At 40.0% G+C, this 26778-nt stretch overlaps 1 protein-coding gene across 2 annotated transcripts in view; it reads left to right on the top strand.

The window, feature by feature from the left end:
• The window catches only part of TAFA5 (TAFA chemokine like family member 5), a 546604-nt gene that overhangs the window by 447506 nt on the left and 72320 nt on the right, over positions 1–26778 (top strand). For both annotated transcript variants that reach the window (XM_043967434.1, XM_043967433.1), the window contains exon 3: positions 18724–18851. In XM_043967434.1, coding sequence (XP_043823369.1) covers positions 18724–18851 — 128 coding nt within the window. The remainder of the gene's footprint in view (positions 1–18723; positions 18852–26778) is intronic.

Raw genomic sequence — 26778 nt, 5'->3', positions numbered from 1 at the left:
ATCTTAGCCACACATCCCCCATTCTATTCTCCTGCAGATGGTTTTATGAACCAAAGCATAAGACTTTACATAGATCCCTGGTACATGCCATTTACTGGATTCAGTCCATTATTTTAGCCTGTTATGATCCTTCTAGAACCTAAAACCCTAGTGTTCTGTCTCCCCTTGCCAACTTCCTCTCAGATGAAAGCTGCTACTCTTCCTTCTGGGTTGTCCTTGTCTCCTTGCCAAGAAGTTGGAACTCAGATAGACACTCGCACTTACTAAGTATGACTCCTCACTTATTTAGTTTGTTTGGTAATAGCCTGTGCTTCCCAAGTGCTGGATTTCTATTGACTTCTTGCTGTTCTGATGTAAGCACAGAGCTTCATATTTCCTCAAGTCACAAACCAAGGTAAGAAGGGCCTTGTTTTTGAGAATCTTTTCTCTCTACTAATTACCTTTGTCTAACAAATGGGAAAATGCCATTAGAACTAAAACATAAAATATGGCTTCTGTACCTTCATGGATGCTGGTCTATGAATAATGCCTTTGGGCTTGGCTCTACGGAATATCAACCCCTTATCATCTGGTGTTGAAGTCAGAGAGACAGTGGTGTTAGAGTGAAATTATGAGAAGGTAAAAAACCTGGGTTGGATCCCTGGTTTAAGATGCACATTAGCAAAAATGCTTCATGTCCCTGACCCTCAGTTTCCTCATCTGAAAAAGAAGTTTTTGCTCCCTAACTCACAGGACTTAATTCAGGATGAAATGAAATAAAGCAATCTGTTTCAAATGCTTATACTACTATTAAAAACAATGGCAATATCAACACAGATTTATATGTATATATATATATATATATATGTATGTAAGTATGTATGTATATTTTACAAAACATGTTCCCTATAACAACCTGGTAGTATAGATGGTACAAGAATTATTATCCTCATTCTGCAGAAGAGAAGTGAGGCCAAAAGAGTTAAAGTGACTTTTCCAGGGTCACGTAGCTAGCAAGTAAGAGGTCCTATCTATATTCAGACACATGTCTCTGTTGCCTCCAAAGCCAGGCTTCTTTCTCCTGTATAACATCAGTTATCAAAGATATGCTCCTATAGGCCATAGCCTCGAGCTAACCAGCATCTTATGTAGATATAGAGAACATGGAACGGCAGGTTGGGCATGAAGGACATAATGTCATAACTGAAGGGACCATCAAACATGAAACTTCAAATATCATAATTGGGTGAGACTTCAAGCCATTATCTAGTCTAACTCTCTCCTTTAATAGAGGAATAAACTGAGGTCCTGGAACAGTAAAGGCTTTGCCAAGGTTAGATCCAGGAATAGGTCACATGACCAATAAGTGGCTGAGGCACTGTTGGAACCCAGGGCCCCTTTCTCTAAGTCCAGGGCTGTTCTAAGTCACAATGTCTGAGATGGATCTTTTCAAAGCACCCACTATATTTACGTGCAAATAAGAACCAGTCCCAGCCCTCAATGGGCTTCTTTATAAGCAATCAGGCAATATTTAAATAACAGAACTTGTCTGAAAAAATAAATAAATATCATTGTGCCCAGTACTCCCAAATGTCTATGGTCCATGTTGCTGTTCCTGATGATTATAAAACATGGGATATTTTCCCCATTAAAATATATTGGTACCTTTTTTTTTAACCTCTCATTTCCAAAAATATCCCCCACCTCTATCTCCTCATTTTTTATAACAAGGAAGGAAGGAAGGAAGGAAAGAAAAGACTGAGTAATTTCCCAAGTTTCCATCAATCAACCAAGCCATGCAGTGGATTTGGTGTTCCATGCCCATAGATTAACTCCCTCTACGAAAAAGTGAGAGAGGTCCTTTTTCTCATCGTTCCTTTGATCCAAAGCTTGGTCATTACAACTATATGATCTTCAAAGTTGTTGGTATTAAGTCCATGGATATTGTTACAGTAATTGTGCTTATCATTTTCCTGGTTCTGACAACTTCCCTTTGCATTGATTCATATGCCTCTCAATGCTTCTCTGAATTCATCTCATCCATCGTTTCTTGAGAAAAAGAAATGCGTGTACAATGATTTATTTAGTGATTCTCCAATGGATGGGGATCTACTTTGTATCCAAGCCAGAGACTCTTTTTGCCTTTCTTTACCTTTATGAATAACATAGTGGTCAGCATTTAGCAAGCATTTAATAAATACATATTAAGTAACCATGAAAATTTTGTTGTATATGGGCCCTTTTTCTTTCTATAATTTCCTTGAGATCAGTGCTAGCAATAAGTCCTTCAAGTCAATGAGAGTAGACATTTTAATCAGTTTCATAAACACTTTTTTTTTTGCAGGGCAATGAGTTAAGTAACTTTCCCAGGGTCACACAGCTAGTAAGTGTCAAATGTCTGAGGTTGGATTTGAACTCAGGTCCTCCTGAATCCAGGGCCGGTGCTTTGTCTACTGCTTCACCTAGCTGCCCCTGTAAAGAAGTTTTTAAAGATAGTTGATAAAGTAGCTTATCTTTGCAAGATTCATGGTAGTCAATAGTTTTTAGCCCAATTACCAAGCCAGTGAACCGCAAGACTTAGAAGCCATTGGCATCATGAACAGAGGTCCCAGGTATCCTGTCTGTCCCTCTTCTAAATCAAAAGACCTCAATTAGACAAAAAATGATGGCAAGTGAATTGAATGTCAACATTACTTTCCTTCTTCTGACTTGGATGAACTGCGTTTTCTCTCTGCACTGTAACATAAGTCTGAGCTTTTCAGAAGATATGATCTAATATTTCCTCATAATCTTGATTGAACTAGTAAGGATTTTAGTTCATTCGTAATACTGCAGATAGGGGTGAGGGGATCTGGGAGTTCCTGTGGCCCCTGTGCCTCAGGGAAGAACTTCTCACCCCTCTGCCTACTCCCCAACATTGGCCTTGGCTGTCCAGGTCGTGATAGATTTTATTTGAAAGAGAAAAAAAGCCTGAGGTTTCAGCCTGGTCCTGCCACTTAGCAGTAGCATAACCTTATCAAGGGCACCTTGCTAGGCCTCAGTTTCCTGATCTTGTGTGGGCTGGCTTGTTCATTGATTCATTGATCTATAAAATGAAGGGATTATATATACCTGATTACCTCTTTAGTCCCTTCCATTCAAAGTCTCTGATCCTATAAAGTCCTCCCTGGACCCGCACCCAGTTTAAATTTGATTGGCATTCAGCTGTAGGGTCATAGATTCAGAAGAGAAGAGACCTTAGAAGTCATCCCATCAAAGCTCGCTCATTTTACAGATGAGGAAAGTTAGGTCCCAGGAGGTGAATTAGCTCATCTGAGCTCATAATATTTTTGAAGAACAAAGCAGGGACTCTACCATGGTTTTCTGATTCCTAGATCTTGGGGCTTTCTATGCCACTATCTGGCTGGCCTCTCCTCCCAGGCATTTTTGCTGAAGCAAGGGATAATTCTTTAAAGTAAAGTCTCTGTCTCTCTCTCTGTCTTTCCATCGCTCTCACTCTTTCCCTCTCTCTTACTCTTTCCCTCTCTCTTACTCTCTCTCTCTCTCTCTCTCTCTCTCTCTCTCTCTCTCTCTCTCTCTCTCTCTCTCTCTCTCTCTCACACACACACACACACACACACACACACACGCCCAGTGGGTCCTTGCAAGTTACACCCCATTACTTCTGCCTAATTACCTCATGTTGTGTTTGCTGCCCCCACACCTGAGGAGCTCAGTCCTGCTGACAATGCAGGTTCCCCATCTGCCTGTGAGGGAGATGGCACCAAGCCTGGGGATGGGTTTTATGTTGAGAATTTATATTCATGAAGGGAGGTAAGGGACTCTGTTTTGAACATTCCTTAACAAAGCCATGAGTTAATGGCTTCCCTGAGTAATAACGTTAAGTCTATTTTCTTCAGAGGGAAATTTTATGACTTAAGTGATTTTTATCAACATGAGCCTCATCATTGAGATGTTGAGAATGTAGGAGGAGCCAAACCCCTCCTTTCTGAGTCCAAATTTTGTGTGCACTCAACTGGTCCCTAAGAGATGTCAGGGAAGGGAGAGAAGTCTTTGTCAGTATAAAGGGGAGACAGAGAATCTTCCCCTTAGTTTGGGACAACACTGATTCTTATTCTGAACAAGTATATCATCCATCCAAGGCAATCCAACCAGCATTTATTAACTATCTAATATAGACTAGATCCTATGCAAAATTCTAGTGATAGAAAAGACAAAAAGAAACACCCCTTGCCCTCTAAGAGCTTATATTCTATTGTTAATCCCTAAAGTAGAGGTGTAAAAAAAGAGCTGGCTCCTAGAATCATAAAGTCTCAGGGTTGTAAGGACCCTTAGAAGTTATCTAGTTAACCCACTGATGAAAGGGATGCCCTTGATCACTACTCTGGTAGGCACTTCACAAATGTTTTTTGATTGATTAATTAAGTACAAAGGAACAATCACTTCTTTCCTATCTATCACTCCTGCCTCATTCTGGACATTTTCATTTTCTTCATGTAGCATAATATCTCATTAGTTCTTTCAGTTCCCTATGTTACACTATTGACCTGTATTGAGTGTACAGTCCACTAGGACCCAGGATTTTTTCCACCTGTGCTCAGCCAGCTCACCTGTAGCATCTAGGTGATCGATTATTTTATTTACTTTATTTTGGGGCAGGGCAATGAGGATTAAGTGACTTGCCCAGGGTCACACAGCTAGTAAGTGTGAAGTGTCTGAGGCTGGATTTGAACTCAGGTCCTCTTGAATCCAGGGCCGGTGCTTTATCCACTGTGCCCCCTGCTGCCCCCTGGTGATTGATTAATTTACCATCAATAGTCATAAGCAGTATTTGATGTTAAAATGAGGCAAAATCTAAATGGATTCACAGTGAAAACTCCCAAGTCATCATGCAAAGCAACTTCCATTTCTTTGTCATTTATAGCTGCTATTGATAGCAAATGAAGGACTCCATGATCTGCAAGAGTCTGAACCCGGTCTGTATTCTGATTCATAAAATGATTCTTTCCTCTGGCTCTTTGTTGAAGTCATAGGAAATGGTCTGTCTTGAGAATCTCCTACAAATAGGCAGCCATGGAGCTTCTATAGAAAAGTATGATTCAAATGACAGCAATGAAGTCTGATTGTCATCTTTCTCCAGTGGTATTTCTAACACACACAAGGATCCCAGCTCTAGAGCTTAAAGGAAAGTTGGGACATCTAGTCCAACCTTCTCCTTTTTCATATGAAGAAAGAGGCTCTGGGAAATTCAATAACTGGCCAAGGTTCACATAGGTCATAAACTCCCAGGGAAGTATTTGATGAAGTTCCTTGAGTCTAAAGCTAGAGTTCTTTCCACTGTCTTCCCATGATTAATCCATGAGTTCAAAGATACCTTAAACTGGTGTTTCTTTCCATTGTAACATTCAAAGTATTACTCTAAAGGTAACATGAACTGAGAAATCATATTTTCTACCCACTTTAAATTATGTGACCCATTTTGTTAGTCTTTTCAAAGAACCAGATTTTTTATCTTTTCCTTTTTTGTTGTTTATTTGTTTTGTAATCATCATTTCTCCTATAATTTTCAAGGTTTTCTCTTCTCTGTTGGGTTTGTTTATTAGGTTTATAATTTTCATAATGTACATTCAATTTATTGATTTTTCTTGTTCAGTTATTCTGTCATTTCTGAGTCTTCATGACCCCCAGGACCATAGTGCCATGGGGCTTTCTTGGCAAAGATACAGGAGCAATTTGTCATTTCCTTCTTGAGTAGATAAAGGCATACAGAGATGATTGATTCTATCCTTTTGTGTTCCACTAATTTAAATGGCATATGTGATATAGACACATATGTACATATACCCATGTGTTTAAACACATATATATATGTGTAAACACACATGTATTTCCCCTCTTGAGGAGTGAGTTAGGGATGTTCCAGAAAGTTGAGGATGTTACATCACATAGAACTAAAAGAAAACAACCACTGACTGAACTTGGTATTAGGAGATGAGTTCAGGTATTGGCCCTTTCACCCATTTGCCATGTGATCCTAGACAAGTCACCTTCCCTCTCACTGCCTCAGCTTTCATCTCTGTAAAATGGAGATGATAATACTGTGTAACTCACCAGGTGATGATAAGAATAGAATGAAGCAAATGTCCATAAAGGACTTTGTCTCCTCAAAGCATTAGAAGCATGTCACCTAATACTGTCAGTATTTCTAATCCCCACCTTAATATTGTCATATTGTTAGGAAAAAAAAATGGGGCAGCTAGGTGGCGCAGTGGATAGAGCACTGGCCCTGGATTCAAGAGGACCTGAGTTCAAATTTGACCTCAGACACTTAACACTTACTAGCTGTGTGACCCTGGGCAAGTCACTTAACCCCAATTGCCTCACCAAAGGAAAAAAAAAAAAAAAGCATGGTGCATCCACTGATCCAACCACAGCCCACAGGGCACAAAGAGCAGCCCTCATCTCTTTGATGACCAGATTTTCACAAATAAACAGCCCTTTGAGGTTACAAAGCATCATTCTCATTTATTCTTCCAAATTGGCCCATCCATGTGCCCCATGAGCAAGGGAAGGAAAGGATCATTAGCCCCATTGAATAAATGAGGAAACAAGTTTAGAAAAAATGAGAGGTGTGTCAGTAATTATACAACTATGCTATTACATGTATTATTATTAATAGAATGATATTATATTACCATTATAGTTATTATTAATATACTAATGTTATCGTGTTAATAGTAATGATGATGTTATAATTGTTGTTATTGATATTCTTAATAATAAAAATAATACTAGCATTTATGTAATACTTCATTATTTATGAAGCACCATACACATATTTATCAACCTTGGGAGGTCGGTAGTATTATTATCCCCATTCTACAAATCAGAGAATTGAGACAAAAAAAGTTAAATAAGTCTTAGCTACTAAGTATTGGAGGCAGGATGTTAATTCAGGTCTTCCGGAACATAGGTCCAGCACTTTCCACACCTGCTATGGGTTAAGGTACTGATTGTTGTAAGTGGGAAGCTGTAAACATCGAGAAATTGCCGGTGCCCTGTTACATCTCAGACCCTTGGAGGGTGAAAGAGACCAGCACAAACATCTATCAATAACAATATTTATGTGTTGCTTTATGGTTTTCAGAATGCCATCTAAGTAGTAAGTGAATGAGAGAATTACAAAGTCATTTTCTACATGAAGTCTTTTGTGAACAGCTCCTCATCACCAAAGCACAGCCTCTCATGATACAATCTGAGATCACATTCCCTTTGGGGGGCAGCCATCTCACACTAATTAACTCATGCTGAGTTTTCAGTCCAGAAGACCACCATATGAGAATCCATTGAGGGAGCTGAAAATCTTTCTTGAGTAGCAAATATTCAGAAGGATAAGTTAGCTGTCTTCGGGCATTTGAAGGGCTATCATGTAGAAGGATTCATGTTCCGATTGACTTCCAAAGGCAGAACTGTGAATTCAGAATCATGAGTCAGTCAAAAAACATGCTATGTACCAGTAACTTTGCTAAAGAAAGGCGAAAGACAGTCCCTATTCTCTTGGACCTCACAATATAATGAGAATAAACACCACATAAAGAGAAGCTCAAAATCATGATGGGAAGAGTGGGGAGAGAGGGTTCCCAGCATGGGAACATGATGAAGTCCTGTAGCCAGGTAGTGATAAGTTATCTTTCCCGGGCCTAATCCTTCAATAGAGGATCTGAGGAGAGGTCTCTGATGTCCATCCTCCCTTTCCCCAATCAGAGGGAGGAAGGCAGGGTCACAAAGGGCAGGACGTATTTAAGGATTGTGAGTTTCAGAGCTGATATGATCTTGGAGGAAGATGACTTTCTGGAGACAACTATGAAGTCCAGGTTAGAAGTTTTGTGGGACATGAGGAAGTGATGAGCAATATATGGAAATTTTAGCTTAAATAGAGAAAATATCCTACCCATTGGAAGTGTCAAAATTGAAATGCATTCACTTGTGAAGTGATGATGCCCTCACCACTGGAGGCCTTCAAGTGGTAAACAGTTAACTTCTTTTTTTTTTTTTTTCAGGGCAATGGGGGTTAAGTGACTTGCCCAGGGTCACACAGCTAGTAAGTGTCAAGTGTCTGAGGCCAGATTTGAACTCAGGTACTCCTGAATCCAGGGCCAGTGCTCTATCCACTGCGCCACCTAGCTGCCCCACAAACAGTTAACTTCTTATTGGGAATGATCTTGTAGAAAAGATTCCTCCTCAGATATAGATTGCATTAGTTTACCCTCTGAGGCTGTTCTGAGATTTGATGATTTTATGTGTAGCCCAGTCCTCCTCTGACTGTGTCTGTCTCCCTCTGTCTCTGTGTCTCTCTCTGTCTCTGTTTCTCTCTATCACTCTGTCTCTCTCTGCCTCATCCCACCTGTACCAATGCTGGCAGATCCTAGTGCTGTCATTGGAAGGTCAGCCATGATTATAACCACATGACTAACATGCAGTCTTTCAGAGTGCTAGAGTTAACTGTGGTATATAGCTGTAGAGCAGGAATTTACTCCTTTTGTCTTAAGCCCGCATCAGTGTTCTACTCATTTATACAAAATGAGTCATCGTGACACCATTAACTCTTAAACATAAAATATTTGCTAAACTAGAAGGCAAAAGAAAGAATAATCATAAAGTTTACTTATTAGAAGACAAAAACAGGAATAAACATAATATAACATTTACTCAGTAGAAGGCAAAAGCAAGAATAATCAGAATATGTCAGTCTACTCCTACACCTGAGTCATGCTCTCTCACCAAAGTAAGCAGTTAGTCAACTCACATCTGTTAAAGGTACTGTGATGTAAAGGTTCTGTTGATAAGAATAAGTACACAATTATAGAAACTTAGCAGAGAGGCACTTGAGATGAAATGACTTGCCCAGAGTCACACAGCTAGTATTTGAGACTGGATTTAAACTGGTCTTCCTGACTCCAGGTCCAATGCTCTAACCACTGTACCACCTACTTGCCTACAGTGGTTTCCAATTCCATGAAAAACTCTTAGAATTGGAAAAGATCCCAAAGGTCCTCTGGCCCAGTTTGTATTTTACTGATAATAACTTTACACCAGACTCTAGAAATGACTCTCCAATTCCAGTTCTGTGCTAGTTCTAATTGTTATAAATTTAGCACATATATTCTCATGCCACTCCACTGCCATTCCTTGTCCTCTGCTCAATCAATTAGCAAATATTTAGGAGCCTACTGCATGCCTAGATGTTTATTGTGCCTAGATATTTAGTATATTTAAGTACTAAGAATGAAACAATCCCTACTTACAGGAAGCTGACATTCTAATAGAGGAGAAAACTTTCAAATGGCATTAATATAAGGTTATTTACATAATATAATATAAAGTTAACAAATGTGTACACACACAGAGGAGATAAATACAAGGCATCTGGTTCTACTTGCATATCCTTTAAATACCTGAAGATGACCATCCTGTCTCCCCTCCAGCTTCCCCTCTGCCTCATTATCCTCAAACCTTGTAGCATGGATTTGCCCTGGCCAGACTAGCCCTGTGATGGCTGGCTCTAACCCCCACTCTGTTTGCAGCCCAAATCTTCACATGTCCTGGCTCAGTGGCCCCATTTCCTTTGACTCCTCTCCTTTGCCAGGGTCTCTAGGCCTTTTACCATCTTAGTTCTTGTTTTCTGAATATGCTCCACCTTGTCAACATTTTTCCTAAATGTCTCCCAGAGGAGTGAATGTCACATTCCAGATATAGCATGGCTACTGACCAATCTTCTTCTACCAGTTCTCCTTTCCTAAATCCCACCCTTTTTAAGTGCTATCTTTTTTCAAGAGGGATTTCATGATCTTTTGCAACCTCCCCTGCCCATACCTACTTACCCATATTGTGTGCTCGCTCATACTATCACATATTGTAGAATTGGATAAACCATCACAACCAGTGCCCCTATTTTATAGATGAAGAAACTGAGGCCCAGGGAAGGGAGGTAACTGGCTAAAGGTAAATGGATAGTTAGTGACACAGGCAGGATTAGAACCCAGGTCTTCACATTCTCAATGTTTACTTTTCTCTGAACACTTTGCCCCACTTATTTGGTGAATGCCCTATGACTTTCCCTTAAGTGTTATTGTTTGTTGTTTTGTGTTCATTCTTAGCTCCTGTCCTGTTGACTACCTTGTGCTTGACTATCTTCCTATTTTTTTCTCAAAGCCTTTTTCAATTTCCACTTTCTAACTTGCCATCCATGTATTTGTGTTCTTGACACTACCCTCACAAGATTGTAGGGTGGAGATTGTGTCTGATTTATATTTGTGTTTTCCCAGTATCAGTCACCCAAAGCAAATCATTATGTGGGCAACCAATACTGATGAATCGATGGACAGATGGATGAAAAATCTTGCCTACCAATTAAAATTCCATGTCTTAAACTCTTCAGCACTCCCTTCGAGTCATGGGAACTTGCATATGAAACTTTCTGGGTAAATGTTTATTGAATGAGTGAAAGAACCCCCCCACCCCCCACCTGCCATCTCTGTGCATTTGCTCCAACTAGCTACTTGCTGTGTCTGGAATACTCTGTGTTATCAGTTCCTCAGAGTCCTTATATTCCTTCAAGGCTCAGTTCAGGTACCAGTCTTCCGGTAAAACCTTTCTACTCTCTCCATTTTTAAAGTTCTGGCCCTGCTCAGTTCTCTCTCCATTTATTCATCTGTGGCCATGTTTCCTTTCCCTTCAACCTCCAAAGACAGGAATTGTTTGGTTAAGGCTGGGAACTAATTGGTTTCTGTCATCTTATTCCCCCTTGTAAAGCCAAGTGTTTTGTATACAGAAGGGCCCAATAAATGTTAAATTAATGAATTAATTGATATGTGGTTTATTTCCCCATTTAGACAAATAACTGCATTTGGGCAGTGATGCTTTCAACATGCCTGTGTCTCTCTGTAACATGGTGCTTGGCACAAGAGAGATACTGATAAATATTCCATGAGTGAAAAGACTCCTACATTTTCTCCCCTGACTATATTCCTTGACCACAGGGAATGTCGCTTTTGTCTAAACTTCTTAACCTTTTTTCCACTCATGACCCCTTTTTGTCCTAGAAATTTTTACATGACCCCAGGTATAGAGGTATATAAAATAGGTGTACATAACCTTTTATTGTTGCCAAAATCATAACCCCCACATTCAGTTACGTGACCCCATATCGAGTCATGACCCACAGTTTAAGATCTTTGTTCTAGAGCCTAGAACAGAATTTTACACATACCAGATGCTTAAGATAAATGCTTGTTGATTGATTGCCTGCCACTATAAGGAGGCTCTATGCTTCAAGAGAGCAGATACTTTGCACGTAGTAAGTATTCTGGATTTTTTTAATTGAATGAATGATACTCATCTATAAAATGACAAATTTGGACTGGATGACTTCTGAGGCCTCTTACTGATTAAAAAATATCTCATGGCTCAATGAAGTTCAGTTCAACTAATATTTCTTATCAACATGGACGTATGAAGTATTGTTAAAGCACTCAGAATAAAAAGGCGTGTTTTTAAAAGTGCCTCTACCCTCAAGGAACTTACATTCTACTAGGTTTTACAGAATGAAAAAGAAAGATCTCAAAGGATGGTCTACTTAAGAGACTTTAAACTAGAAAGAACTTTCAGAGACTCTCCAATCCAGCCCTCTCATTTAACATGTGAAAAGATTCAATTTCAGAGAATATTCATTCCTTGCTGGCAGTGAACCTAGTATATTTTAGATGAGGAATTCAAACCTATGTCTTCCAAGTTCATCTCCAGAATTTTTTTTGGGGGGGGGGGGTTGTGGAGGGACAATGAGGATTGATTGACTTGCCCAGGGTCACACAGCTAGTAAGTGTCAAGGGTCGAGGCTGGATTTGAACTCAGGTTCTCCTGAATCCAGGGCCAGTGTTTTATCCACTACAGTGCCACCTAGCTGCCCACTATCTCCAGTATTCTTTCTGGCACATGGCCATTGGTTCTGAGGGTTCCTCCTCCTGGAGCTCCTGCCCTAAAATGCCATTGTTTCCTTCTGTGCAGTGATGCATTGGCCTGTAATTAAGTCCATCCAGCCCTCTGTGAATTAGCCCTATTTCTGCTTTTCTCTCTGGGCTTTGTCCAAGCACTTGTGTCGGCCCTAAAAGACAGTCCCAGACTGTGATTGTTCCTCATTGAGCAGTAAAGGAGATTAATGCCCGAGGCCACTGGGCCAGCCCAACAAATCACTTCTCTGAAGACATGCTATGGCTGGTTATGAAATCACTGTGACCCAGGTGGCGTCCTGTCAGCACCACCGCCTCTTAACCAATAGAGTCTGTAGTTGGCCAGCCCATCCATTTGTGTTGGCCAGCCCATTCATTTGTGTCCCTAATTCTTCCCTGGGATGGGCATCCATCACATGACTCTAAAGCAAGCTCCTACCTCTTTATTTTCTCTTTTCTGGATCCTGGGGAGATGGATGCTACAGTCAAATCCTTTTTTCTTATTTATAAAATTCCTTTCTCAGCCACTGCAAATAGGATTTCCAGGGATTTGCGAGTCTATCTATTTTAATCCTGAATCTTTTTCATGGGTTTAAATTTTTTGTATTTATTAATGTTGAGCAAGGCTTTCTTTCCATTTTTTTACTGCCACCCAAAATGATACATTCGGACTGGGAGAAACATCTGCTGGCATCTTTCTGAATGAATAATGATTATCCAAGCAAAGGAACTTTCAAGAGAGATCAGCCAATGAGTAGCCAAGTCAGAGATCAAAGGGAAGTATCTTCAGAAACAGATGAAATTGATGGAGGTGGGGTGGATGTTTATAATCCCATTTTCCAATTAGATCAACAATTATTTATTATAAGAACTGACTATGTAGAGGGATTTCTGCAAGTGTTTTGGGTGGAGTGGGACACAGATGAGGAAAACAGAGCCTCTGGCCTGGCTTCAAGAACCTTTGGCAGCTCTATGGCTGACAAACTGCCTTGGACCATAGCTACAAAAGTAGAAGAAGAATTGAGGAGGGAATTTTTCCTCTACTGAAGAGCCCTGTGTTCTCTCTTTGTAAGGACCAGAAGAAATTAATGTTCAATAATTGCTCATTGTCTCAGAACACTGAGGCAAAATTTCATTAACAGGACCTAGCTCTGTCCGGTGCTATTCCCTCCTATTGTCATCTCCATCATTCAGGCCCTTATCCCTTCTTACCTGTACAATGTGATTTCCACACACCCAGATTTCCCATAACCCTTTTTATGGACTGTACCTTTCCACTTGTGGTTGTCTTCCCTTTTTGTCTCAAAGTTTTACCTCCATGTATCTTTTGTCCCTTTTAGATCAAATGGCACATTAGAGATATTTAATCAATGCTGACTGAATTAAGTTAAGCTCTTTGGGTTCATGATTTCTATCACTGCTAGGTGGCACAGTGGATAGGAAGATTTGAGTTCAAATATAGCTTCAGATACTTTCTAGCTGTGTGACCCTGGGCAAGTCACTTAAGCTCTATTTACCTTGGTTTCTTCATCTGCAAAATGAGGATTATTATAGCATCTCTCTCCCAGGTTTGTTGTGAGTATCAGATGAGATATTTGTAAATCACTTAGCATTGTGTCTGATACTTATTTAATGTTTAATAAATGCTTGTTTCCTTCTTTCCCTCCATATCTTTTATTTTTTATTAAGCATCTTTTATGCTTAATACTGAGGATAGGGCCTTGCATAATATAGATGCTTAATAAGCATGCTTGTTGAATGGATGGGTGTTTGAAGGGTCTGTCTTCCTCTAGTCTATTTCCATTTCACATCCATCCTCCATGAAGCTGTCACTTTAATATTCCTAATGCACAGGTCTGTCACCATCACTCCAACCCTAGTTCAACATCCTTCAATTGCTCACCATTGCCCCAAAATGCAAACTGCACAGGCTGCTATTTCAGTCCCTGTACAATCCAGTTTGCTACCTCATGCCTCATACCTTTCCAACCTTCTTTATCACACCTCCCCTAAACTCACCCCTTGCCCCAGCCAAACTGGATTTATGCATAGCTACTACTCCTTAGAGAGGACCATTTCCTTCACAGTGAAGTGTTGTCACAGACGGCAGCCAGGAGCCAATCAGATGGTGCTGAAAGTGAAACCTTGAAGGCACGCACAGCCTAGTTTAGACAGTTTTAAGTTCACATTGGCACCAGCAAAGACATCAAGGGCTATAAGTGATTCTACCTTTTTCTGGCACTTGTTACTTCTCTGTGATCTTAACTCTAAGTCTTTCAGCCTTCTGTCCCCTTTCTCTTCCAGCCCTACTTTATCCTGGGATCAATCCTGCGATCCTGGGATAATTGGAGGTCCCATTGTCCCTATCCTTCCTAAAGATGCTCTATTTCATCTATACACATGGAGTAGGCAAAACTATTCAAACTCTGGTTTATTCTGCTACCAAAATGATCTGGAGATAGCAGCCATTGCTTTCTCCCTGTTATTCAAAGCAAATTTCCTTAGCAAAAGGTTTCCTATTGCCTCATTTCTTGTTTTATTTTTCAAGAAATGATCAGGAATAACTACATAAATGCCCAACTGTGAAGGAGTAGAAGGTTTTACAAAGTATTTTCCTCATAACCCTTAGAGGTTTCAAAAAGTATAATCCCCATTTTTTTGCAATTAATAAGCATTCCCCCTCTACCCCCAAATGAACTGAAAAAAAGAAAGAAAAATAAAATATCTTAGCAATATATCAAGTCAAATGAAACAAATTCCCTTATCGCCTATATCTCCCTTTGTACATGTATCTCTGTGTATATTAATATGTGGTTATATATGTATATTTCATTCATTTTAAGTCCATCTGATTCCAGTTCTTTTGAGATGATGCAGTGAATAGTGGAGTCTGATATACCTGAATTCAAATCTTGCCTTGCTAGCTTTGAGATTTTATTTCAAGTCATTTAACCACTCTGCCTGAGTTTCCTCGTGTGTAAAATAAGGGAAGGGTTAAGTTATTGGCCTCTAAGTTTCTTCCTAGCCCTAAACCCATGATCGTAACACAAGTTCTTTATGTTACATCACACTCTCTCAAAAGCAAGTCCCATATTTAAGCATATGTCTGCTAGCAGGATTTCAAGGGATATGTGATGCTTACTGTGGGACACATCTTGTTTTGTAGAAAGTTCCTGGGGCTGCCCTAGAATGGACTCTTGGCTCTTGTGGCCAGGTAGTTCCTATTCTGAGCTTTATCTGTCCCCGAACTTGCAACATGAGGAGGGTGCAGTTGGAAGTCTATTCTAGCTCCTTAATGGTGTGTTTTATGAGTAACTGAAAAGGGGAGATGAACAGAGAGGGAAAACCTGACTAAGGAGGAGTGAAAGATGGAACTGACTTGAGAAAACATGGTGTTTGGAGAGCTGAGGCAAAATCAAAGGCTGTGCCCTGGTCACCCTTCCCTTTTCTTTCTCTTAGCTCAAACAATGCTTTGTCTTCCCAGGCAATGAAAGTGACCCAGGTAGTTCCAATCTTTAATATGTGTGCAAAACTCTATCTTCTGAATTTCCTAAGTGGCCATAGCCCATGCCGTAAGGCATGCCCTTTTCTTCTGCCCTTTTCTTCCATTCCTCTGACATATTTCCAAGAAACAGCTCCTACCCTTCTGGTCTAATGGGAGAGAGAAAATTTAGGTATATATGGACAGATGGATGGTAAGAGGCAGAATTTACTAAGGGCATATTTGGGTAGAAAAAGCCACAAGTTATAGGTGGCACAATGGATAGAGCATGAGGCTTGGAGTCAGGAAGACTCATCTTCTTGAGTTCAAATCTGGCCTCAGACACTTACTACCTGTGTGACCCTGAACAAGTCCCTTAACGCTGGTCACTTCAGCTTCCTCATCTATAAAATGAGATGGAGAAGGAAATGACAAACCACTCTAGTATCATTGCCAAGAAAATGGAGTCACAAAGAGTCAGACACAACTGAAAATGGTGTTTTTCAGTTGAACAGTAACAACAACAAATGGATGGAAAGCTGACTCCAAAGGGGGAAATACTTGAATCCAAATATTTTCCCTGATATATTACTGAACCTTTCAGGGTTTTATGAAAATAACAATAAATAAATGAATATTCCAGACTATTTGAACATTTTCTTCTTCTATAAGATTATAAATTTTATAGAATGTGGGAATCTTAATTTGCAAAGGGAGTTTCTTCTTCTGGGAGTTCCCTATACCAACAGATCACAACTCTCATCCCTATCATCCTTGGTAGCAGTATAAAGGAAGATTTGGAGTTGTGGCCTATTGGAAATAGGAAGACCAGCTAGGAGAGTAAACTGGAATCATCCATTAAGAACTAGCAGTGGGGGGGGGGAGCAGGCAACGAGATGGTGCAGTGGATAAAGCACCAGCTTTGGAGTCAGGAGGATCTGAATTCAAATCTGGTCTCAAACACTTGACACTTACTAGCTGTGTGACCCTGGGGAAGTCACTTAACCCTCATTGCCTTTAAAAAAAAAAGAAAAGAAAAAGAAAAACCCTGGCAGGGATCTTGGAAATAGTCTCTTAGCATAATAGAAGCCCTTTGAGGGCAATAACTGTTTTAGTTTTGTCATTTTATCTCCAATGACTTGCATGTAAAAGATGTTTGATAAACATTTCTTGAAATTGGATTAGACTAAAAAGGTCTCTGAGGGTTAGGGGGGCTCCAAGGTCAGAGACTACCCCCCCCATGTTACAAATTAGGAAACTGAGGTGTAGAGAGATTAAGTGACCTGTCCATGAGAGCCTTTTTGCACTTTCCTGCATATGTCCCAGAGCAGAACACCAAGAAAACATTTATTGCATGCTAATTGTGTTTCTGGAGAGAACCCAGTGTTACTTTGCTGATTTGTTTAAGAAGTCTATGTGAGGGGGGCAGAGCCAAGATGGCAGAGACAAGCCAGCAAGTTGCCTGAGCTCTCTTTCAGTTCCCTCCAAAAGAACATTAAGTCAAGCCTCTAAATGGATTCTGAAACAACATAACTTACTAAAAGACAGAGAGACACAATCTTCCAACCTGAGATAATTTAGAAGACTTCAGGAAAGGTCAGTTTCACACAGGGAAAAGGGAGGTGCAGAGCAATGCAGTGCAGCATGGAGGAGATCAGAACAAGTCAGCAAGAAACTGTAGACCACAGTCAAGCAACTGAGGCCCCTTGAGCCTGGATCAACAAACTAGTGGCGCAGCAGGCCAGTGGTGAGATCCACCAGCATCAGGCAAGAGGGCAGGTTGCCAGCTCAAGGGCCACCCACAGGACAGGTGCGACCAGGCCTGTCCATCCCAGCGCATGCCAGTAGCAAGCAGAGGGAGCAAGCCCAGGGTGGTGAGAAATCCACAAGCCATAGAGGCCTCAGAGTAGAAAGCCAGTGACACAGCCCCTATACCCTGGTGGCCCCAGATCAGGCCTCAACTTTAAAAAAAGCTGCAGTATGAGTAAGAAACAAAAAAGAGCTCTTAGCATTGAGACCTTCTGTATCAACAGGGAAGAGCTAAACACAAACTCAAACAAGGACAATACTCTCAAATTGCCTACGTGTGAAGGCCCAAGAGGGAAGATGAATTGGTCTCAAGACCAAAAATCCTTCTTGGAAGGGCTCAAAAAGGATTTAAAAAATCAATTGAGAGGTAGAAGAAAAAATGCAGAGAGAAATGAAAGCAACACAAGAAAATTATAAAACAGGGGAAATGATAAATTTTGGAGAAGTTGTGGGAAAAGGAAAAGGACCCACATGTACAAAAATATTTACAGTTGTTCTTTCTGTAGTGGCAAGGAATTGGAAATTGAGGGGTTGTCTATCAATTGGGGTATGGCTGAACAAGTTCTGGTATATGAATGTAATGGAATACTACTATGCTGTAAGAAATGATGAGCAGGTGGATTTTAGAGAAACCTGGAAGGACTTGCATGAACTGATGATGAGTGAGATGAACAGAACCAGGGGAACATTGTACACAGTATCAACAACACTATGTGTGGATTAACTGTGACAGACTTGATTCTTCTCAGCAATACAATGGTCCAAGATAGTTCCAAGGGACTCATGATAGAAAATGTTCTCCAAATCCAGAAAAAAAAAGAACTGTGGAATCTAGATGCAGATTGAACCATACTATTTCTATTGTTTTTTTTTGTTGTTGTTTTTCTTTTTTGAAGTTTTTCCTTTTTGCTATGATTCTTCTCTCATAACATGACTAATGCAGAAATATGTTTAATGTGATTGTAGATATATAACCTATATCAGATTACTTGCTGTCTTGGTGAGGGGGAAGGAAGGGGGGAGGGAGAAAAATTTGAAACTAGAAATCTTATAAAAACAAATGTTGAAAACTATCTTGAAATGTAACTGGAAAATAATAAATTGTTTATATGGGAAAAATGAAGGACAAATAACAATTTTAAGTTCATAAAATAAAATATTTAGGACTATGAAAAAAATAAAAATAATTTAATTTCCTCAATAAAAAAGAAGTCTATGTGAAAAGGGGCAGCTAGGTGGCAGAGAGGATAAAGCACCAGCCCAGGAGTCAGGAGGATGTGAGTTCAAATCTGACCACAGACACTTGACACTTACTAGCTGTTTGACCATGGGGCAAGTCAATTAACCCTCATTGCCCTGCACAAAAAAAGAAACATTTATGTGAATAAAAATGCCACAGGTCGAAGTGGAAAAGCCCATTTACCAACATCTCTGTTTTCTTTTCCATAGCACGAATCATAAAAACCAAGCAGTGGTGTGACATGCTTCCCTGTTTAGAAGGAGAAGGCTGCGACTTGTTAATCAATAGATCAGGCTGGACCTGCACCCAGCCTGGAGGACGGATAAAGACAACCACGGTAAGTTGGACTCACTTGGATCTTGGTACCTTCTGTCCCAGCCCTGCTTCCCATCAGGGAGGGGCCCAGTGGGACTTTCCGCCCACATTTTGTGTGCAAGGGTGCAGGTGCTCATGTGAGTTTTAAATTGAACATTAGTATTAAGGAAAATTTGAGAGATTATTTTTTCTATGATGACCTAGTTGGTGTCATCTCCATTCCTTTCCTAAGGCCAAAGGGTCAGTTCTCATTGTCCATTCCTTAGATGCCTGACTCTACTTGCTGCTTTCTTAGTCCAGTTGATAGAAAGGAATTAGGGCCTTTGTCCGACCTTTACTTTGTATATTAAACACCTGTTAGGAATTAATGCTAGCTCAATATCTGGTGCTATCCTTCCAGGGAAGAAGATCCTAAAAACCAAGGAAATATACCTTAAGAGCAGCAGTGTATACAGATACATACACATATATGTGTGCCTGAACTCACATGGATATGCATATGTATTCAAAATTCCCATAATGTTATTTGATTCACTTTTCTTGAGCTACAACATTTCCCCTTTCCTCAGGTAGGAAACATAAATTTGAGGAACAACATTTGGTCAGTTAAGACATGCCAGAGGGAGGAAGATGAGCTGAAAGGGTCTTGTCCCACATTTGGGGCATGTCCCCTCTTTCACCATCTGGGCCCATCCTAACCATTCCCCTCCCCCCCCACCTCTTCTGTGCGGGTTAGGGCCGAAGACACCTCCTAAGACATACACAGAACTTCTCCAGTCCAACCTCAGTCCAATGGGAAAGCCCAGGAAGGGGTTGTGGGTGAAGAGAACAGAAATGTGTTCTTAAGTTGGCTTGTCTACCATAATCCCTCCATGTCAGAGAAGCTTTAATCTGGAATGATTTAACCCAAAATTCCTCCTCTTCACAACAGCTCAGATTCTCAAACCTAAAGAAAACTTCACTGTGGGAGCCAAATACATTAATTGGGGCAGCAGTCCTTGATAGAGTTCAACTAACTAGGTATGCTACTTCCTATTAAATTAGACACAAAAAATGTCATGAGCCAGATGCTTGGATTTTTTCCATCAGCAATGGAATGGGAAGGGTGGGAGACTAAACTGGTTTTATATCATTTCCCATGCCAGTTTTTCCCAAAAAAATATTTTTTGAAGGCAAACCATTCATGTTTTGTTAAGCTTGTTGATCATACATACAGTCACCATCATCATTTTCTGAAGGTTCTGGAGACTCTCAGCAGTCACAGGAGGGATCCAAAGGGCTTGACATGCTCCTTGGATTACCACCCTGAACTGGAACAGAAGTTCTAAGAAAAATAAAACAAAATTAAGTCAATGTGCCTTCAGAGTCTCTGAGCATTTTTTTTCCCTTTTCATTGTTTTTTTTCCATTCCCTTTGCCATTCCCTTCGTTTCTCTACCCTGTTGTCTTCCTATTTACCTCTCCTCCTTTCCTTCATTTTATTTTAATTCCACAAAACAAAACAAAAAACAACATGATGAATGGTCAGAGCTCTGGATCTGGCTTAAAAAAACCTCAGTTTGAGCCTCAATACACCAACTACATGTCTATGGGCAAGTCAGTTAATCACTCTGGACCTCTATTTACTAATCTGTAAAATGGGCATATGTACAGTTTAAAAAATAATTTATTGGTTGCCCCTTGGGATATAGAATTAAAACAAATTTGTTCCTGAGTATGAGGAATCTATTCTTCTAGAGTAGTAATTCTTGGCCTCCCTTTCTTATAAAGGATTTTGTCAAACCTAAAGCACTATAGTAGTTATTATTGTGTGTATTCATACACATATGCATAGTCATACATTTTCTTGAACACATATGTTTACATATAAGCATATTAGTGTGGTATGTGTATGTGTAGATAAATGTTTGTGTGTATATGTGTATGCATGCATGTATGTGTGTATAAAAAGCTTGTGTTCCTACAGGTGTCCTCCAGTCTTATACATGTTAAGACCTGGTATAAAGCTTTTAAGGTAGGCAAAATCGAGTATTTAAGGGAACTTTCAGTGCAAGTGATTCCACTGGCTCATGTCTCATCCTAGAATTAGTGGCTTCTGAGAATATCTACCGAGATCCTGGGTACAGCATTCATTGTCATCCTGGCTATGCCTGTGCCACCCGAAAGTTCAGATTGCCAAAAGAAAACATTGTGCCTTTTGAGCAGGTCAATTTGCTTGTTTGGGCAACCCTGACAATATCACTGACTCATGTCAAGTCCAATTTCAGGTTTATAGAAATTGACTTGGGTAACTTGGGCATTATTGTGAATGGGGTGTCTGGTTTGTGAATTATAAGGCAGCAGTGAGTCCTCCTTAGAAATGGATTCCAATGTAGAAAAAAATATTTGCAGCAAATTTCTCAGATAAAATTCCAATATGCAAGGTGTATGGGGAACTGAATCAAAAATACAAAAACAGGAACCATTCCCAGCTAAGCAATGGTCAAAGGATATGAATGAGCACTTCTCAGAAGGAGAAAAGCAACCTCACCACAGGCACCAAATAGATACACACAAACACACATATATACATATGTATAATCTATATGTGTGTATAGCTACATGTATGTATACATAGATAGATATGTATTATGTATGTATAATCCAATTCTCTAATAATTAAGTAACTCCAGGATTTTGCCATGGACCTCAGAGTAAGAAATCACAAGGAAAATGACAGATGGTGGAGGAGATGTGGGAAAATGGGTACACTGCAAATAGAGATGATATGCATTCTGCACATCAGTTTGGAACTGGTCCCCAAAGTCAATAAGCCATGTATGTCATTTGAACTAGTGGCCTATACTTTTAAGAAAGTCTGTAAAAAGATGTAAAGGACACATATGTGCAAAAATATTTATAATGGCATAATATATTTGTTTTAGCAAAGAAAAGAGAAACAGGAGGGTGCCCACCACTTGGGGAGTGATGAACAAAAGATGTACATGTATTAATGGAATAATATTATACTGTAGGTAATAAGGAAAGGGATAGATTCAGAAAAAATCCTGACTATATTTGAACTGATGTAGAATGAAGTGAGCAGAACCAGAACAATTCGTACAACTTAGTACTGACAAACAACTTTGGTAGCCTGAATATCTCGTTTTTAAATCTCCCTTTTTAATACACCAAATACCCACCCCCTTTAATGCTACCTCCAGCTTCTCCTCAAGGAAAGAATAGAGTTATTATTCATTTGTTCCTTCAAAAGTCAGAAGAATAGGAATCTAGTATGTGCAGGGCATTCAGCTAGGACTGGGGTAAGTTCAGAATACAGACAAAACATGGCTCCTCTCCTTGGGGAGTTCAGTTAGTAGAAGAACAAAAAAGATGGCTAATCCATGTTAAGGGCTAAAATTCTAGCTAAACTGTCTAAAATATCTAATGAGTGGTCGCCAATAAATTATAAGCTTTAGCAAGAGTTAGACTTTTAAGCATTTATTAAGGAGAATAAGAATTTGGTAAAGAGAGAGAAAGGCCTAGATTCCTATCTATTAAAGGGAGAGCACATTTCTAGCTCCGCTCTCCACCAGAGTCCAAAGGAAAGAGCCTCAGTCTCTTCCTTCCTCCTCCCACTAGCCGCGTCACTTCCTGACGCCAAAGAAAAGACTCCTGGCCTTGCCCTCAAAGACCTTCACTTCATGGGTGGAACTCTTCTACAGTAAGTCTCCAGCAGGTGGCGTCATTCCAATCGTTACATCCAGAATGCTTCAGTGATCCTTGAATCTGGGATTTCATTAACATCTATTTATCTATCTATCTATCTATCTATCTATCTATCTATCTATCTATCTATCTATCTATCTATCTATCCAGCTCCCACTCATACGGACTGATAGCCACCAACACTACCTTCAGGAGCTCAGCCTATGCTCATAAAAGTTGTGGTTAATCTCTAAGTCCTCCTTGACCTCACTGCTGCACTTAATAATGTTGATCACTCCCTTCTGAATACTCTCTCTTCTCTTGTTTTTATAACATTATTCTCTCTTTTCTCTATTGTGTCTTCTCTTACCTCTCTGTTAGTGTCTTTTCTTGTCTCATTAGGAAGGAGGGAAGGAAAGAAAAAAAAGAAGGAAGAGAGGGAAAGAAGAAAAAGGGGAAGGAGGGAAGGAGAAAGCATGGAATAAAAAATCAAGTATTTCTTTTCACCATATGATAATTAAAATATGCCAAATTCTAAAGATGTAAATATAAGCAAGTAAGACAGACATTGCCCTCAAAAAGAGTATCCTTTTTTTTTTTTTTTTTTTTTTTGGCGGGGCAATGGGGGCTAAGTGACTTGCCCAGGGTCACACAGCTAGTAAGTGTCAAGTGTCTGAGGTGGGATTTGAACTCAGGTACTCCTGAACCGAGGGCCAGTGCTTTATCCACTGCACCACCTAGCTGCCCCAAGAGATTATCTTCTAATGAGGGAAAACAACAAATAAAGGAGAAGCAGAGAGGAGATTATGGATTAACAAAGGAAATGTCTCGGGAATAAGTTTGAAAGTGACCTAAAAGTGACTGATTCCAGGCAGAATGAGTAGAAATCTCACCCTTCAGAGTTTAGGGTCCAAAGGGCAGAGCCCAGGATGTCATGGGAAGAGAATGAGGAATGTGGATATATTACTAGCAGCATGGTTTGCAAATGGCTATGTAATCATACCTGTCATACCTACTAACTGCATGTTATTTGTGACTCTTCTCTTTCTGTATTTTCTTTCTTCATGACCTCATCAGTTGCCATGCATTTAATTATCATCTCACTGCAGATGACTCACAGATCTGTTGATCCATCTACACTCTGTCTTCTGAGTATCAGTCCTGTATTACCATTTGCTTCTTGAACATTTCAAACTCTATGTAATTTCAATATATCAGACTTAACTTGGTCAAAACCGAATCATTAGAAGGCTGGAAGGATAGGAAAAGGGAAGGTTTTGAGAGTCTTTGATCACCAAAGAAAGCATTTTTTGTTTGCTTCTGGTGACAATAAGGAGCCATTGGAGTTTACTAGGTTGAACCTATGCTTTAGGAAAATCATTTTGCTGGATGAATGGAGATTGGATTGGAGTGGAACGAGATTTGAAATAGGCAGACCCACCTGCAGACTCTTGCAGAAGTATAAGTGTAAAATGATTTTAAAAACCTGAACTAGAGTCATGACAGTGTCAGAGGAAAGAAGGAGTCATATTCAAGAGATGTTACAGAGACAAAATCTGCACAGCTTAGTAGCAGAGAAGTCCAGGAGAATGAGGATTGAGAAAAGGTCATTGAATTTGGCAACTAAGAGATTACTGATAACTTTGGAGAGAGCAGTTTGGTAGAATATTGTTAAGATTGGAAGCTGGATTTTAAGGAGTTAAGAGAGTAAAATGAGATCAATTGGAGACACCGATTGTAGATGGCATTTTCTAGAAGTTTAGCTACAAATAGTAGGAGAGATATGGAATAATAGAGCCAGTAGATAGGGAGAGGTTAGAAATAAGTGAGTGGGGATGACAGGGTGGGTAAGTCTGTTGGAGGAGATGAGATGGAATAGGATCACCTATAGATGGACTAGCCATGACAAAAGAGTAAGACCACCTTTTCATATGAGACAGAAGTGAAGGAGGAGATGGTGGTAGAAGGTATCTAAGTGATAGGAGTTGAAAAAGAGGAGAGAAGAGGGAGCTCACAATGAGTGAACTTATTTTTTTTTGTATAAAATACACGGCATGCATTGCTGCTGAGAAGTTTGGGAGAGGACAAAGGAAAAGGTTTGGGTGAGCTGCTATGGAGAGCAGGATGGGAAGATGATAATGGAGATATCATAGGATTGCCTAAGAGTAGTGAGGAGAAAGCTGAGGTTATGTAACGTGAATGTATAGTGGACCTTCAGACATTTCCCTGATTTTCTCCACCTTTGTTTAGCAACATGTATATAGTAGTGAAGATGGTGGGTGGTGGGGTTCCTTTATAGCAAGGTTTAGCAAACATAATCAGCAATATAAGGGAGCCAGCGATTCAAGAGAAGAAGAAAGTGTAGGGTTGAATTGATTCAAAAAGGAGCCAAGACAGGGAAAAGAGGATAGAGTGACCAGTGCAAGGGAGATGGCCTGGGAGGGAATTGAGAGTCAAGGGACTGGAGGTCATGATGCAGATGAAAGTAGGATTTTGTAAAATTCAGATATAATTCAATCACACCCTTACTCAGTAAATTCTGGTACTTTCTATTGTATGAAGCATAAAATATGACCTTCCCTAGCTTTAAAGCCTTTTAAAACCTCTCCCCAGGGGCAACTATGTGGCACAATGGATAGAGCACCATCCCTGGAGTCAGGAGGACCTGAGTTCAAAATCCAGCCTCAGACACTTGACACTAGCTCTGTGACACTGGGCAAATCACTTAATCCCAATTGTCTCGCCCCACCCCTCCCAAGAAAAAAAGCAACATCTGCCCAAACTGATATTCCAGCCTCATTGAAATAGTGTCTGTCTGTCTGTCTGTCTCATCTCTCTAGTCCTCTTTCAGGTTAAGAATTCTGGTTCTAAATTTAAGTATTTGACCCTTCCAAATAGTAGTGTCTTGCTACACAAATTACTTTGTATCTAACTACTTTCTTTTTATATACATTTATTCTCATTATACATGATATGTAGAGAGTACTTAGCCTGGAGTCAAGAAGACTTATCTCCTGAGTTCAAATCTGGCTGTATACACTTCCTAGCTATCTGATCCTGGGCAAGTCACTTAACCCTGTTTTCCTCAGTTCCTTATCTATAAAAATGATCTAGAGAAGGAAATGGTAAACCACTCCAGAATCTCTACCAAGAAAAGGCCAAGTTTGGCCATGAAGAGTCAGGCATGACTGCAATGACTCAACAACAATAGCAGCAAGAACAATAACACACACATATACATACATACATATATGTACACAAAATTCACACATATACGATTTTTATGAGAAGGGACTGCTTCATTCTTTATACGCATATTGGTGCCTGGAACACAATAGGTGTTTAATAAGTGCTTGATTCTTAATTAGCAAAAGATTCAAGCAAATTAGTGATCATTGTCCTTGAACTCAACTCTATTGTCCTTTGTCTGACAGTCCTGGCCTCCATCATTGAGCCTCTCTCTAAAGTCTTTCGAGTCTGATGAAAAATTGCAAGGTCTTTGAGGGGGTTTTTTGTGGGTTTTTTTTGTTGTTGTTGTTGATTTTTTTTAGTGAGGCAATTGGGGTTAAGTGACTTGCCCAGGGTCACACAGCTAGTAAGTGTTAAGTGTCTGAGGCCAGATTTGAACTCAGGTACTCCTGACTCCGGAGCCGGTGCTCTATCCACTGTGCCACCTAGCTGCCCCGGTCTTTGAGTTTTTAATAGACCTTGCAAATCATGTAGTTTCACCTCCTCCTTATCCAGATAGGAGCTAACAGAACTAAGACTCTTCTGACCTAGCTCTCCAGATCCCAAGAAATCACCTGCCCCCAGCATCTGCTCCCCATGGCAGACTTCAGGAATAACTACATCAGAGAAGTCCAAACCCAGTGCTCCATAATAGCTAAAACCAAAGGTTTTTGCAAAATGGGGTAACTTCTGGGGGCTCCCTCAAGGACTTCCAGTGAGTGGATTCCCCAATCCCCCAAAGAGTTGAAAGATAAGCTTATTAGAAGCTACTCCAATTTCAAACCTAAGAGTTTATTGTTCTTGTTTAAGAGGAAGCTTACCAACAAATAAATGAGAAGATGCTCATTGGATTTTCAGGGGAGATTTTTTTTCAACAAACTGTTTATATTATCAATGATCCATCACTCCATAATTGTTGCTTAATGAATTCCTTCTCCTCCACAACGTACTTCCAATGCCCGGAGCCGAGCCGAACGTTCATGCGTCGGTTCTTCGGGAACTAACCTTTCTAAACCTCTGTGGTTTTACTTCTAA

The sequence above is a fragment of the Dromiciops gliroides genome, chromosome 5 (assembly GCF_019393635.1).
Source record: "Dromiciops gliroides isolate mDroGli1 chromosome 5, mDroGli1.pri, whole genome shotgun sequence".
In the NCBI taxonomy this organism is placed as follows: Eukaryota; Metazoa; Chordata; class Mammalia; order Microbiotheria; family Microbiotheriidae; genus Dromiciops; species Dromiciops gliroides.
The sequence above is the reverse complement of the archived record's forward strand: the minus strand, read 5'-3'. Positions and strand labels throughout refer to the sequence as shown.